This window comes from Belonocnema kinseyi, chromosome 9 (genome assembly GCF_010883055.1).
Source record: "Belonocnema kinseyi isolate 2016_QV_RU_SX_M_011 chromosome 9, B_treatae_v1, whole genome shotgun sequence".
Taxonomy (NCBI): Eukaryota; Metazoa; Arthropoda; class Insecta; order Hymenoptera; family Cynipidae; genus Belonocnema; species Belonocnema kinseyi.
Window position 1 is genome coordinate 11341968 of NC_046665.1, and position 16849 is coordinate 11358816.

Consider the following 16849-nt stretch of genomic DNA (forward strand, 5'->3'; position numbering starts at 1 on the left):
GCGCTCATGGTTCCCCTGCCACCAACTCCTCCCTTTTTACGACTTGGTGGGGGGAGGGGCTGTTTTAAAAATTCGTTTTTCGTTTTGAGACTGAAAACGGGGAATAATAATGAAAACTAATTGAGCAAACTGCAACTTGGGGCAGGGATGAGGGATTTTAAAAGTTTATAATTCTCGGTATATGTAAAAATAAAAAATAAAAACTATTGAAAGATGCAATGGTTATATATCTTTTAAATGACACTGAAGCCATCTAATGACAAACTATGTAGAACAACATTATGGTGTAGAGAATAACTTAAGACAAAAACTAATATTTAATCATCACTCCTAAAATTGGATCTAGTTTCTCTAACATTATTCTTCCACTGCGTAGACAAAATGTACAGTAAAAATTATTTCAAGAAAAGTCTTCTAATAACACCAATTTGCAAGCGCAGTGAGAGTAAAATTTATTCAAACAAAATTTCTAAGCAACTCAGGCTTGAAACTTTTTGATATTTTTATAGAGTGACATTTGAACCAAAGAATAACAGTTTTTCTATTGATTATGATATTTTATACACATTTTCTAACACTAGTGAAAACATGTTCTAATTTTCTCTATTTCTGCTACTTGTTCACCTGTGAATTTCTGGAATGATGCAAATGAGTAAAATAAGTATTGCCATAAATATAAAATGATCCACATGCCCAAGCGGCAGTATATTGATGTACTAATGGGTTGTGAAACTCATAGGAAATTCAGGTAACCAAACCTCGAATTTGACTTAAGGACTTTCCGGATTCGTCCCTTTGATGTTTTATTCATTATATTAAGATCCCAGTAAATTTTAATATTTTCAGATTCTCCGCACTAAAAATACGCGACAGCAAAAGTTAGTACCATTCACGTCGTGAAAATACGTTACGTATCATCACAAATTCCAACACCAATGATGCAAGTGAATTGAGCATTTAGTGATCAAGAATTTAACTCCGTATGAATTATATTCACGGAATATAACTTTGTAAATGTAATTGCCAACGTTCTGCGACCTGATAACTTTATAAAATACACGATTTTATTTTTATTTCAAGGTTACTTAACTTGAGAAAAGAACCAATTAAACCCGTGAAATTGTCAATGGCTTGATCAGTATTTTTTAATATTGTTGGTGAACCAAGAGTTTTCCGACCCTGACTGGGTCAAGCAGTAAGTGACTCACTCTAAAAAGGTGTCACTGAATATACCAGTTAAATCTAATGACAGACTCGACCAATTATGGAGCGCCCCACTCGACAAAGACATGAACCTCCAGTTGTCGGGTACGCTAATGTCGTCGATTTGGACTTGACATTTCTCGTGTCACAACGGCCACTATTGTGTACTGGTGACTGTGTTAGAAATAATTGGAGCCGGGCTCCTTGGATTTTTCTTAAAGCGACGCTACACGTTGACGTAATGACAATTACGAGTCTCTCCAAATATAGATGTGATGTATTATATCGTATTCTATTTGTAGCCGGGCTCTCATTTATTGTTGTGAGAGCAAAGTGAGGGTTTTAAAAGCGAATCTTGCAAAGATTAGCACCAAACTCGTGAATAATGAGTGCCATGCCTAACTGGCACTGTGTAATCAGTGATCAGCGCTGATTAAACCAGTGACGGAATTCCACTAGGTGATCGAGTGAAATATCACTGATTGTCTGTAAAACACTTCTAACTGTTTCTACAAGTGAAATGATACTACTTAATTTTAAGAGAGTGTATTTGGAGGTACGTCTTTCATTATAGAATACTTTATGATATAATTTGTTCTTTTTTTGAACAAATTATACAGTTATTTGAATCACTTTATTTACAGATTAGTATAACATTTTTTTTAACTTGAAAAAGGTGGATAAGCCAAATGATTTAAATGTGTCTTTTAATAAATATAAAATGGTTCACATGTCCAAGTGAGAGTATACTAATCTAGCTTTTGGATAAAAAAATTATTTTCTTTAACCACGTAAGAACCGAGTTTTTTGTACATGCATACAATGCTTTATGCCGTCATAGTAAATAAATGCAACAATATTTATTGTGTTTGAAAATTTTCTTTAATTTATAGAAAAAAATCTCTTGCCTATGGTTCAAAAAGATTAAAAATGATGGAATTTTGAAACGCTTTTCGTATTATCTTTACATTCTTCATACGCAGATACACAAAGGGAATGTAAAGTTTCTATGAATAATTTTTCATTATGGGAATTTTCTCTACGATTCACATTTTCATCCAGAAATGAGAAAACATACTCTACTAGATACAATATTCCTTACATTTTTTATTCATATTTTTTTTAGCTGAACATTTTTTATCAACAATAAAAATAAAATTTTAACAACGGAAAAAGCATAAAAAATTTTTAAGAATAATTTTCGTTTATTTACCTTTTCTACACATTTTACGTTTTCATCAAGAAAACCTACACCAGTAGATACGCTATTTCTGATATATCTGATTTATATTTTTTGAAAGTTTTACATTTTTTATAGAAAGCAAGAAAATTTTTTTAATAATGGCAACAGTAATGTAAAATTTCTAAGAATAATTTCAATTTAGATCAATTTTTACCACGTTTCACATTTTCAAACAGAAAGCTCAGACGAATAAATACGATACTTCTAATATTTTTACTTATATTTTGTTAAAGTTTCTCATTTTTTATAAAAGAGTAATTTTCATTTAGGGAAATTTTCTTCATGTAAGACAGATGTATTATCGATTTATTTATTCGATTCATAATTAACAATACAGAAATTTGTAAAATTTACTGGGTATCACGAAAAAATTATTTTTTAGTAGTAACAAGCCAGATTTTTTTTTATTTTCGGAATAATTTTGTTTGTGGTAAGTTTAAAAATATTGTTCTTCATTCAAAGTTTTTCTTGATTGATATATGGTGAGGTCTCTTGTAAAATGTAGAATTCATATTCTAATTTTTTATTTTAAAATATTCTGCAAAGTGATAAAACGAAATTTCATTTGTGTAGTAATGTCCCTCTACTACAAATAATCTCAGTTCAAACATTTATAGTAAAATACTCGTTTACGCTTTTAGAATTATGTTTAATACTAATCACACGGAGAAACTTTCAGTTATAAAATTTGATGGTATAATATTTATTTTTACAATACGACAATAGCAAGCCAGGATATAGAGTCACTATTGCAAGAATTACTATTGTGAATATTAGACTTTGAAGTTATTATGTCTATTGAAATATTAAATAAAGGATTAAATAATCGCACTTACAAAACACAATAGTAAAAACATTCTGCTGATGTTCATTCTACCCATTTTTAATTTTTCCCATGGAAAATAGGAAAAACTTCTATGGTCGATAGAGCAAAATAAAAATAAATTCGCATTCACTTCACGCAGTATAAATTTTATACATTAAACATACAATCAGATATTTCTATTTTATTCTAAGCTGAACGAGAAAAAGCCTGGTTAGAATATATCAGTCCTGGCGGGAATTGAACACGGGTCTCCGTGTTATTGCAACTACGGTTTTATCATTTAATTTGTGAATATCACATTTTTCAACTTCAATCTGCTATCAAAAATATGAATTATTCTAACTATGAAAGGCAATTATTAGGTTTGTAGTACATTTATAAATTAAATGGAAAATGTATTTCTTCCTATGGCTGCGGCAATAATATAATTTTTTTGGTAAATCCAAGATTGCCATCGAACTTTTGTAAATATCAATATTATAATGCCAAATTTTAGGATCAAGAGTTTCTCCGTGCATATGTTTGTAAATTTTTCGAATATTTCATCTGTCCTTTTAAAGTGATTCAAATTTTTAAAAATAATGAAATTTTCAAAATTAGTAAAATTTTGAAAAACAGTGAGATTGGAAAAATTTCGAAAATTTGATAAAGTTTTGGAAAAAAGTGAAATTTTGAAATTCGAAATTTATTTTTTTAATTTTGCTAAGTTCTTGGAGTACAGACCAAACCCCAAAAATAATTTGGACAGTTGTTGAGATTGGTAAAATTTTGAAAATTAGTAAAGTTGATAAAGTTTTTGAAAATTAGTAAAATTTTGAAATTCCAAAAAAATGAGAAAATAATAAAATTTTGAAAAATAGTAAAGTTGATGAAAGTTTTGAAAATCAGTAAAATTTTGAAAATTTTTAAATTACAAAAAAATGAAAAATACGAAAATTTTCAAAATTAGTAAAGTTGATAAAGTTTTTGAAAATTAATAAAATTTTGAAATAGAAAAAAAATGATAGATATGAAAATTTTAAAAATTAGTAAAGTTGATAAGGTTTTTGAAAATTCGTAAAATTTTTGAAATTTTGAAAATTGGATAATGGTAAAATTTTGAAAATTACTTTAGTTGACAAAGTTGTTGAAAATTAGTAAAATTCTGAAAATTGTTTCAGTTGATAAAGTTTTTTGAAAATTAGTAAAATTTTGTTAATTTTCTAGGGTACAGGTCAACCCCCACTCGGCATTCTTCAGAGCACCTGTCGTGGCGCACCCCCACTCCAAATTTCCCATAGTACCTGTCATGGCGGATTTCCCACGATTGTAAAGGAACATTTTTTTTATCGTAGACATGCTTAATTATTTATTACACTTTTAAGTATGCTCTTCTCGGTAAAAAGTACATAAATTCACCCTTTTAGTGACAGTTACATAGCCCCTTTTCACTTAAGAAGAGCAAACTTAGGTATTTTACAAAGATTTTAGAAACCTTTGTTAAAATTTTTTGAGAGGTTTTCCTGGAATAAATAAAGATTAAACGACACTATGTTATTTTTTACGATTTTTCTGACAGGCTTTTAAAGTTTTCCAATGAGAATTCTTTGGACTAGTGGGAGAAACCGGTTCATCCGGTATGTGTCTGCCCCATATGATGGGGATAGACGAAGGTCCAAGTATGTATAAAAGCGGGTGAAAATTCTACACAGCATTCAGTATAGTTTCAATCTTGAGACCAATTGCCGCTAAATGTCTGAGAACAAACCAACTCACGCTGCTACTGCTGATATCCAAGCCATTGCAGCCAAGGATTCATATACAGCCTCAATGGACATAGCAAGTGTACGGTCTGCATTGAAACGTCGCTTACCTGAGGTACCTGCTCCTCGACTCGACATCTTGGGCATGTTTGTTAAATAGAATTGACTATATATCAGCCTTCTTTGAGACTGGAGACGGGTACCGAAAACGTGTGGAATTGGGGAAATTCAGCATTGTTGTCAGCACTTCCAACGACAGCAAGGCAATTGTCTTTAATGTCCCTGGAGATAAAGAGATAACCACCACGGGAGTCGGGGTAAAAAAATGGCCCAAAGAGTATAGACCATCTATAGTGATGCAGAAAACTACTTTTCAAGGATTAAAACAAATTTTTGTTTGTTCCAATGAATGTTTACGACAGATAAAAAGGCAAGCTACGGATGTCGAAAAGTTTTCAAATCTTCTAATAGCTTAGACACATAAATATACATTTTAAAAGCGAAAGTTCAGTCTCCTAGCGAAATGATTATTCGTCAGATTATAGCTTATTACCAAAATCATTTGTTGATTTATACATTCATTTAGTGTTTTTGAAAATAACCAGTATATTTACATCCTATGCTGCAGCAAAAGTGAAATACTAACAGAATATATTTATTTATTGTGAGTTTTTGATTATATCTACTCAAACTATACCACTTTTTATTGTTAAAAAAGTATAAATCAAAGTAAACATTTTACGGAATAAATTTAGCTGAAAATAAAAACTGTGATTTTCCTTTCTAAGACCTGTCTCCAGCGAAAATTTCACGTAATATTATCTGATTTATGTTGTTTAGTTTTAGCAGAATTAGGAAAATTTATTTATCTTTATTCATTATTGGTATAAAATAATATTTACTTGCGATTTTTAGAAATAATCAATTTTTATATTCAAATTTTTCGTACTGAATGAGTGCTAATACTTGTGGCATTCGCAATAGTGATTTTTGTGTATTTGTAGGTCATTTTAACTCTAAATTTATGCTAATGACCCTCCACCCTAATTTCCCATAGCGTCTGTCTGTCATGGTCCAATCTTCACATAATATCTGTCATGGCGGACCCCCCCACTCCGAATTACCCATAATATCTGTCATGGCGGACCCCCTGCTCCAAATTTCCATTAGTATGTGTCATGGCGGACCCCCCACTCAAAATTCCCCATAGTACAGGCTCCTCCCCCTTCACCCACTCCAAATTCCCCGTAGTACATGCTCCTCCCCCTTCCCCACTCCAAATTCCCCATAGTGGTCCTATTCTACTCACGGGCTTTATAGAGTCCATTCATCGTAAGTTGTGCTTTCTCTATTATTTTATTATTAATAATTATAATATTATAAAATGAATAACTTCATGAGGGCATGCAAATATTTTTCAGGATTAAAAAGTGTTGCTGCAGAGATGTTCCGAAGAAGAGGCCAGTGCTTCGGAGATGTTTGCAGTTGATGATGATGAATCATTAGAAAAAACATGGACGGAACTGACCGTGAAAAAAACCGTAAGTACTGCATCTGTGTAATTTATTCCGGTTAAAAAATATCCGGGTGTTATTTATATTTTTACATTCTCATCTAATGAGAAGGTATTGGTTTTATGTAAAATTTCACTTTGTCGGTTTTTATTAAATCTTTACGTTTTAAGACCCACTGAGTCAGAAAAAACGGTTTTTAAGAAAGTGTTTGTCTGTCTGTCTGTAGTCTGCAGTCTGTATTCTGTGGGCATGATAACTTTCGACAAATTGATCAGATTGGATTCTGTTTTGGCACACTTTTTTAAGGCCTAAAAAGAAAGAAAAAGTTCGTAAACGAGCTATTTTGGATCAAAATTCAAAAAATGAGCACGTTTTCAAAATTTTTGAAACCACATTTTTTCAAGATTTCAAAATTCTCTGAACATTTGTTCATAGTACTCAGAAACTGAAACATTTTATCCTAATGATTTTTTACTATAAAAAGAAAATCATCACACTTAGTGAATTGTCAAAATCCAAAAAAACAAACTGAAATGAACATTTAAAGCCAAACAACGCATGGTATGAAAAAAAGTCAAGAAAAGAAAAACGTAGATTTTTGAAAGCCCTACAAGATGATCATAACAACTTTTTTAATTCAGTCGAAAAGTTGAAAATTCAAAATTTGATCGTGCCAAAAATGTTTGAAACCACATTTTTTCAATATTTCAAAATTCTATCTACGAATTATTCATAGTACTCAGAAACTCAAACAATTTAGTTAAATGACTGTTTTCTGTAAAAAGAAAATGATCAGAATTAGAGCATTTTTAAATTTTAAAAAACTAAAATGAACATCTTAAGCCAAACAACGCATGATATGAAAAAAAGTCAAGAGAAGAAAAACGTTGATTTTTGAAAGCCCTACAAGGTGATCATTACGAATTTTTTTTAATTGGTCGAAAAGTTGAAAATTCAAAATTGGATGTCACCACAAAATTGTGATACCACATTTTTTCAAGTTTTCAAAATTCTATGTACGGTTATTCATAGTGATCAAAAACTCAAACAATATATCCTTGTGACTTTTTCTGTAAAAAGAAATTGATCAGAGTTAGAGCATTTTCAAAATTAAAAAAAAACTAAAATGAAAATTTTAAGCCAAACATCGCAGGATATGAAAAAAGTCAGTGAAAAAAAAACGTTGCTTTTTGAAAGCCCTAGAAAATTATGATAACAACTTTCTTAATTTGATTTAAAGTGGAAAATTCCAAATTTTACCATACCAAAAATAATAAAAAATTTAAAAATTCCATCTTTTTGTCAAACTCTGTAAGATACGAAAAAAATGTGAGGGCTAAAATTGCGCGCCCTGGAAAGATCTACAAATTTATAATTAATCACTTTTCGATAGGACGCGTACATTTTGTTTTTAGTCGTAAAAACAACATTAAAAATACAAAAATTAAAAAGTTTTGGACTACTGACACAAGCTACGAAAAAAATTAGACAAAACTTGGTCATCCAAAGAAGAGCTATAATTTTTGTTAGCTCTTCTAGAAAAGAATGATTGGATCCGATTGCGAGCGATTGAAAGTAATAACCAATCGTTTCCAATGGTGTTTCTTAATCGGGTTGGACCAATTCAGAACGATTGAGGTTAGCTATCGTTCTCAATCGGAACGCGAGGTGATTTTCAGGTCGGCGACGGCCATGTTGGTAGCAGCACTTTGATCACGCGGGAATTATTTGAAAATGGTTATTTACTTTTTGTTTTTAAATTACATCTCGGTAAAAGAATACTGTTTAAGGATTTCACACAATTCTCTCGTGATCAAGGAACTATCACTAACAAATTTGACAATAATTTTTATATTGATTTTTCTGAGTTATATTATAATCAACCATTTATTTAAATAGTGCAAAACACTTATAATGTAGAAAGCGTACAAAATTTATAGCGTTTAATACATAATGTAAATTACAGTGTAATTAGTAATCAGTCAGGTTAAAGAGTACTGTTGATTAAATCAGGTTTGTTATTTAAAAAATACAAATATTCTATATTTTATAAATCCCTTTACAAAAAAAAATGTTTATATCTTTGTTAATATTATTATAATTTACCCAATGAATTGTTTCAAGGCGAAATAATATGATATATTTCAAACCCGATGCGAATTTCGTCAATATTCTATTAATTTCGAAATCGTATATCCTAATTGTTATGCATCATTATTAATTATCTACAATTATTATAATCTTTTCGCAGTTACCCTTAATTACTAAAATTTCAAAGTAGACGGAGAAAACTAGATGTTTGCATAGACTATCTAGTTATTAATAAGTAATATCTTAGCGATTTATCTATGGGACAGAATGCTAGATACTGCGAAGTAGAGCATCCGTAGATATTAAAAAGAAGATTTTAACTGACAATATCCAAGATATTAAAGGACAGAATCTAAGATATTCAAGAAATATGTTTTAATTGTGCAAAAATTACCTGTAAAGTTTGCCATTTTCTATAAAATGCAAAAGAATGTTAATATCGTAGACCTCTGTTTTTATAATCCGAATCCTCAAGCATTCGCCTTTTTGCATAATTATGCGATTTTGGTGTGGAACAGATAACACACTGTTGAAAGCTAATTTGAAAAATGCCTGAAGCTGAATCCTCATTTTCTTGAGAAAATTATAACATATCCAAAAACATTTAATCCGTTTTCCACAAAAACTTACTGTACAATAGATATCTGAAAAACCACAATACACACGATCACAGCTCAAGATACAGACAAAGCGGGGTTAAAATCTTTTGTCGCCACGCTAGACGTCAGCGACCTTGCTCCAATAAAATTTAGCTCTTTTAATATCTTAGATATTAACTGTTAATATCACACATCTTATACTTTCAGTATAAAACAGACATTGCCCTTTAATGTTTTGTATGTTGAATAGAATATATTAGATATTATGCCGTAATATCTATATGTCATGGTTAAATATCCAAGTTTTTAATATCTGCTTTTCAATATCTATTTTTCTCCGTGTACAAATTTCGTGCAAATGAGCAGGCGTGATTACCCTATTGCGAACGATTCAAATGCTTGTGCCGATTGAAAATTATTAAGAACGATATACAATTTCTGTCCCGGTTAACACCGATTAAGAACGATTTAACCTTCAATCAACCCCAATTGGATCCAATCATTTTTTTTCTAGAAGGGAGGACACGTAGTTTTTGCTTTAGATGTAAAAAATAACATTCAAACTAAAAATATTAATTATTTTCGAAAAAACGACACAAGGTACAAACTAAAATTAACAGACAAAAGTTGTTTGCCTAAAAAGATCTATAAATTTATTATTAATCAGTTTTCGATAGGACGAGTAGATTTTCTTTCCATTGTAAACAATAATATTAAAAATAAAAAAATTTAATTTTTGGAAAAAGGACAGAAAATACGAAAGAGGACATAGGATCTATCTTATAGACTATCTTTTCGTTCCCTTTAACAATTAGGCTATCTTCATTTAGCTAAATTTTCAGGAGGAATAAATGACGTATTATTTTCCGACACATTTCGAACGAATTCAAAACTTTAACAGTTTACAATGTAATTTAAGCTTGTATAAGTTTAAAAACAAGACATTTTTATTTATTTTAACATTTCTACGCGTTTAATAAATTTCATACAAAATGAAGTTAGCCTAATTCTTAACGGTAACGAAAATATAGCCTCTTCTTCGTAGAAGCCATCGATATGTTCCTGTATTAGAGCATATCCAGATGAACAATAGTTTTTCTTTAATCGTAAAAAACTGTTTATTTTACAATTTTTGAATAAGCAATCCCAGACAGAGTTACATAAAAAATGTATCATATTTGATATAAAAGTTAACATTTTGGACAAAATCGAGTGCGAAGCACGAGATACGTGATGAGAATGTGTTCGTTAAGGCCGAAAGAGCTGTAACAGAAGAGAGTTCAAAATCACAAAATTATAGTTGTCGGTCCGTTGACCTTTGATTTTAAAAGGTGTATCCATGAATGCGGGAGAAATGCAAAGATCGAGCTTGGAGTGCGATTGCCATCAGTCGCGTGCCGTAGGTGATTTCAAATTCTCGAGCTAAGCTCTTTTAACAAAAGAGAATTCACAATCACAAAACTACAGTGGTGGATGTTTGGAGTCTTAATTTTAAAAGGAGAAGAACGAGATAAATTACATTTATAAAATTCCAGTAATACCAAGACCACTCTAATTAAAAAATGGACAACAAATTAATAATTTAAGTAAAAACAACAAACTTTACAAAATTATTTAAAGAAAATGTTATCGAAAATAATAATGAAATGTTTTAATAATTATATTTGTTGAACAGATTTAATTATTGCATTACTCTAATTTCAAGATTAAAAAAAGTTGAAAACAAAAAAAACTGCAACTTTCTAGCTTTATTCTAAGAGAATATTACTGTAAATAATAAATAGTTTAAACAATTATCTTTGTTAAATTTATTTGATCAATTACGCGCTATAACTAAAAAGTTGATAAAAAGTTTAAAAATGAAAAAATAGCGACTTCTCAAGTCTATTCCGAAAGAAAAATTTTCTAAACAATAATAAATTGTTTTAGAAATGTATTTTAAAAGCTAATCTTCATTAGACTTTTGGAATATCTAAATACAAGAGGTGTGTTCAAAAAATAAGGTGACTTTATGGTTTTCTCAAAAAATATTCATTTATTCCTCAATATTTATGTTGTCCCCTTCAAAGTAATCTTCCTCAGATACAATACACTTGTTCCAACGCTTTTTCCAATCATCGAAGCACTTCTGATAATCATTTTGTGGTATACCCTTAAGTTCTTTCAGCGATGCAGTTTTTATCTCCTCAATCATTGAAAATCGATGTCCTTTCATGGGTCTCTTCAGTTTTGGGAAAAGAAAAGTCACTGGGGGCCAAATCCGGTGAATATGGAGGCTGAGGCATGACTGTGGTGCTGTTTTTGGAAAGAAAATCTTTCACAAGCAACGATGAATGAGCAGGTGCATTATCGTGATGCAAAAGCCACGAATTGTTTTTCCAAAGTTCCGGACGTTATTTGCGTATCGCCTCTCGCAAACGGCGCATAACTTGAAGGCAATACTCCTTATTGACCGTACGACCTTGTGGTAAGAATTCCTGATGCACTACGCCACGATAATCAAAGAAGACAGTGAGCAAAACCTTCACATTTGACCGAACTTGACGTGCTTTTTCCGGGCTTGGAGACTCAGGATGCTTCCACTGAGACGATTGGGCTTTAATTTCGACGTCATAACCATATACCCGCGATTCATCCCTGGGCCTTCTTGGAACAGCTTGTACCACTTATACACATTTTTCTTACACAGAGTTGACTCACCGTATGCAACTGTCAACATTTCAAGAGTTTTAGAGCACTGGATTCCACTTTTCATACAAAATTTAATGCAAACTCTTTTCTCCATTTGTTTCGAAAGAAGAAAATCGCCGAGCACACCAAACCCTTCTAAACTTTTACGCCTCTGCCAGAAAAACAACACGAGCTATATAGTCAAAACTGTGAACATATGATCGTGACGAGTGTACCAACACAACAAAACAAAAAATTTAAAACTTGAATGTACGTAGCCCGCGAAAATTCAAAAGTCACCCTACTTTTTGAACACACATCGTATATATTTTTTAAGCTTTTATTTTGTGTGGATATGAAGAAATTTTAGGGTGGTAATGATTTAAAATTGAATTTGTGTTTCGGTATCTGAACTGAAAAATTGTTTAAAGATTAAAGTTTTAATTTTAAAATTTTCTAATTTGAAATGCTTTAAATTTGAAACTAAACCTCTTCTTATTTTGGGAAAAAATTGCGTATAAAACCTCATACCATGCAAAAATGCTGTCTTTTTATAAACCTATTTATAATATTTTTATAGAATTTAAACATATTTCTAAATTGTACAGTTACATAATTGAAATGGACTGAATTAAGTACATTCAGTAAATTTCCATATTGAATCTTCAAATCATTGTAATATTTTTATTGTTATTTCGGTTTGTCCTCCAAAAATTTTGTTGTTGTAGAATGAAAAATTACACATTGCGAGATCTTGATATTATTTTTATTTGCGTTGAACCTTGAAAACCGTCTTGTCATTTTTATGGTAATTCTATTCTGTCGATAAATAGTTGAAATAAATTTTGTTGGATTTCTTAAAAGTTAAAATTTCTCCAAAAACTGTCATGCATATTTTGCATCGTTTCGCACTAAGTCTAAATCCTCGCTTTTTTAATATTACTTTCAATAAATAACCCGAAATGACAAGTCATGTCAAAAAATTTGTATAAGAAATTTTGTAGGACTTCTCAAAAACTGCAATTGTTCCCCAAGATTTTTTATATCTATTTGCGCCGTTAGGCTCAAAATTTCATTTTTTAAAATAGTTTTCGACAAATTAAACCGAATTATCAAGACTTGAGAAAAAATGGTTAAATATTAAATTACAGGTCTTTCAAAAAGCTATAATTCTTTTCTCAAAATGTCTTCACCTTGATCAATCTTATTTTTATTACCAATATTTTAAAAAACAATCTTCAAAAGTTCTTTTTATTTTAAATACTTAATTTTTCATGAACCTTGTGATCCGCTTGAATAATAAGAAAAACTTTTAAGGGCATGTGATACTTACAGTTTCCCCGGCTTTTTTCCACAGAAATGAAAATGTTTAAAAACTGAATTCGGAGATTCTATAAAATATCATAACGGACGTCCCCAGACTCTTTTTTGAAGGATAATAAGAAAAAAATGTATTGTGCTAAATAAAAATGTAATGCATATGCATTATTTTGAGGTTACGTCGTTTTTCATCTTTGCCTTTCCGATAATCTGAAAATTATTTATGAAATAAAATTTTTTGATTGGCTGCAAACAAGGTTAGTTCCGGGGGATTAGTTACTATGTTTATTTGTAAGTCCAAAGTTTTCGGCCAAAAATATTGTGTAGTTTGGAAGTAACGCTCGGGTGAATTGTAACACACATAACCTCGAAACATACACGCACGTTGTTAGCAACATCAAAAAATTCTGATAAAAAAAAACAGAAAAAAAGTGTGCGATGACGTCCGCTAGCATGTTCGCTATCATTTCCCAGATTTTTAAGGCAAAATATTTCTTATCCTAGGAAAAAAGCCGGAGGTATCTAACACTGAAAAAAATCGATACTATTTCCTAAGCGCTATGCAAATTCATCATATTTTGCTAAATTAAAACTTTTTTAAATTAACCTACAAAAAAGTGTGTGGGGACGTCCATTAGCATGTTCGCTATCATTTCCCAAATTTTTAAGACAAAATATTTATTATTTTAGAACTAAATCCGGGGGAACCTAAAACTGGTAAAATCGACAATTTTCCAAGTATCATATGCCCTTAAATAGATACTTGAGAGATAAAATGCAATAACAATTATTCATTTGCGAAAGTAACTGTATATTACTGTATTCAACTATGGTGTTCAAAATAGTTTTTTTTCATTCATTTTTTTAACTTTAAATTTCACAATACTATTTCTGGTCAAATGGCCACGTTTTGAAACCCCCTGAATCTGAAAAACAAGTTTTTATGCATGTGTCTGCCTGTATGTCTGTCTGTCATTATGTCTGTCTTTATGTATGCCTGTATGTGAGCAAGATAACTTTTGAAAAAAATTAATCTATTAGATAGGCTTTTGATACACTCTTCTAGTGTCCTAAGCTAAATGCCAAGTTCGTTAGTCAGACATTTTGGATAAAAAATACTGAAAGTGAGGCCATTTTGAAAACTTTTGAGTACACATTTTTTCATGATTCAAAAATTTTATGTACTCTCTAAATCTGAATCAGTTAAATTTCACTCATTCAAATAGATAGAAATGGGCCACTAACAATCAGTGAAAGGTTACTTATTGATTCAGTGAATTAAGTACTTTTAGGGGTTGGCAGCACTGCACCATGTCAATTTAACAATCATCATAAAATAATATTTTAGTAGATTTAATCAAAGAATCATGGTAAAAACTTAAAACCCATAAATATGATTAAATATTAAAAAAGGTGTAAAGTTCCGATGCTTTTAAATGACAAATAACCTCACATATTACTTTAAATTCGAGATTGGACTGTCATGTTTAAACCTTTTAAATAAGTACTGTCTGTCTGTCGGTCTGTATGTATTCATGCCTGCCTGTCTGCCAGCACGGTAACTTTTGAAAAAATAGTTCTATTAGATTGGCCTCTGTTACACTCTTTTAGTGTCATAAACTAAATGTCAAATTCGTTAGCCAGCCATTTTGGATAAAAATTCAGAAAGTGAACGCCTTTTGAATATTTTTGGGACCATTTTTTCAAAAATTAAGAATTCTCTGTACGGTTTTTCATAGTATTTAAAAATTCGAACAGTTTATCTAATGACTTTTTTTATCAAATAAAAAATTATTAGAGTTATAGCATTTACAAGATTCCAAAAAACACACGAAAATGAACCTTTTAAGTCAACTAACGGACGATTTAAAAAATGGCAAGACAAAAAAAGGTTTGATTTCTAAATGCTTTAGAAGATTATCATAACAAATTTTTGAGTTTGCTTGAGAAATCAAAAATTAAATTTTGACACAATAAAAAATAATGAAAAATCCAAAAGTTACATTTTTTCATGCAATTCAGCTTCTGGGAAAACGACCAAAGTTTCAATAAAACGTTGAATAAAAAATTTTTTTAAAAGAATGCGCAGTTTTTTTCTTAATGGGGCAATGAATCTTCGTCTGTTTTAATACCAATGCAAGTTACGAATTATAATAATATACATTTATGTCAATGATATAGAATTTCAGGGATAAACTCGAGTGCGAAGCACGAGATACGTGATGAGAATGTATTCGCTAAGGTCGAAGGAGCTTTAACAAAAGAGAACTCACAATTACCAAATTACTGTTGTCGATGCTTTTGGTCTTTAGTTTAAAAAAGTTTATGCACAAAGATCGAGCGCGCCCTAGGCGCGCTCAAACTCGCGAGCCGTGCACATAGCGTGCTACGAGGATGTGCCCGCGAAGCGGACAGATTTTTAAAAATTGTTTACTGTTTAGAATAGTAGCAACGAAAAGCTGATAGTCGAAGCAGAGGACATAAGCAATTCGTTAAAGACCAATATTTTGATCCAAAAAAACTGTTTGGAGGAAACTGAGGAGTTAAAACGTGAGTATATTCAATTATCGAATACCACGGGCTGATTAATATTATTGGGGAAAAATCATATATCGCTGAGTTGGAATGATAAATTTTACCATTTTTTTATGTGCAGGTGGCATAAAGGACCTCCAGGCGAGGCTGGAAGCCATTGCTGACGCAGGGGTAATTGGCGGCTACAAAGGAGACGAAGTTTCCGAAGTAAGATTTTGTGCTTCCATTATGCTCCCAACATTTTATCCGCCGAAAATTGCTTTAATTGTTTAATTAATTTAAATTGGAACAAAAATAAATTTTTCCTAATTTCAGGTCTTGTAGTTTATGCTCTCTAATGACAAACATATTCTTTTATAGAGACATGTTGGGTACGATGAGTACGTATTAACAACTGCTTCCAACCAAATAATGACGTACAGCCCAAAATATACCACAAAGTCCATGAAGCACATGGCGGTGGCGATATGCGACCGTGAATATCTGAAGGCTCGTTCCGTGTGTGGTATGAAGTTGAATCGTTCTAGAGACAGTGCTGAATCAGCCAGGCCTGCGATCAAGCCCAATAAAATAGCAGCACTGCTAGGTGTCTACCGTCTTTGATTTGTTTTCATCTTCATTACTTTCTGCCTCATACTAATCTTTTTTATTTTTCAGCTTTTATGAACTTCTGATACGGAAAGAAGGGAATCCCGGAGCCTAAAAAATCCTCGGTTGTATTTGGCGTAAAATATCACCTCGCCAAATACATCCACGACGTCTGAAGCACGGACGATAGATCGAAAAAAAGGCTCAAATGAAAAAAAAGCAGGCAGAGCGGACTAGACGCGCTTCACAGTGATCCCAGATCTGAAAAGAGTTGTGGTCCAATAGTATGACAGGGCTATGTCCGTGTGAATGAAGTAGGAGACGATGTACATTCCTGGGTTGCGCGCGCGACCCATTTCTCCTCTTCTGAATTTGAAAACTCGAAGGTGCACGATTGCCGGTCGGAATACTTCGGCGGTTCTATTTATATCTCTGTCCGCTTTGAAATAAAATCAAGAGATTAGGATTTTAATATTTCCAGATTTCGATGCTGGCGATTCTCATGATTTGAATACTTC

The 16849-nt window shown here is 31.4% G+C and overlaps 1 protein-coding gene across 15 annotated transcripts in view; it reads left to right on the forward strand.

Annotated features, from left to right (window-relative positions):
* The window catches only part of LOC117180904 (angiogenic factor with G patch and FHA domains 1), a 600913-nt gene that overhangs the window by 124139 nt on the left and 459925 nt on the right, over positions 1-16849 (forward strand). For all 15 annotated transcript variants that reach the window (XR_004468075.1, XR_004468074.1, XR_004468073.1 and 12 more), the window contains one exon: positions 6436-6555. Coding sequence is in view for 9 of the 15 variants with exons in the window: in XM_033373513.1 (XP_033229404.1) it covers positions 6490-6555 (66 nt within the window). In the remaining 6 variants the exon portion in view is untranslated. The remainder of the gene's footprint in view (positions 1-6435; positions 6556-16849) is intronic.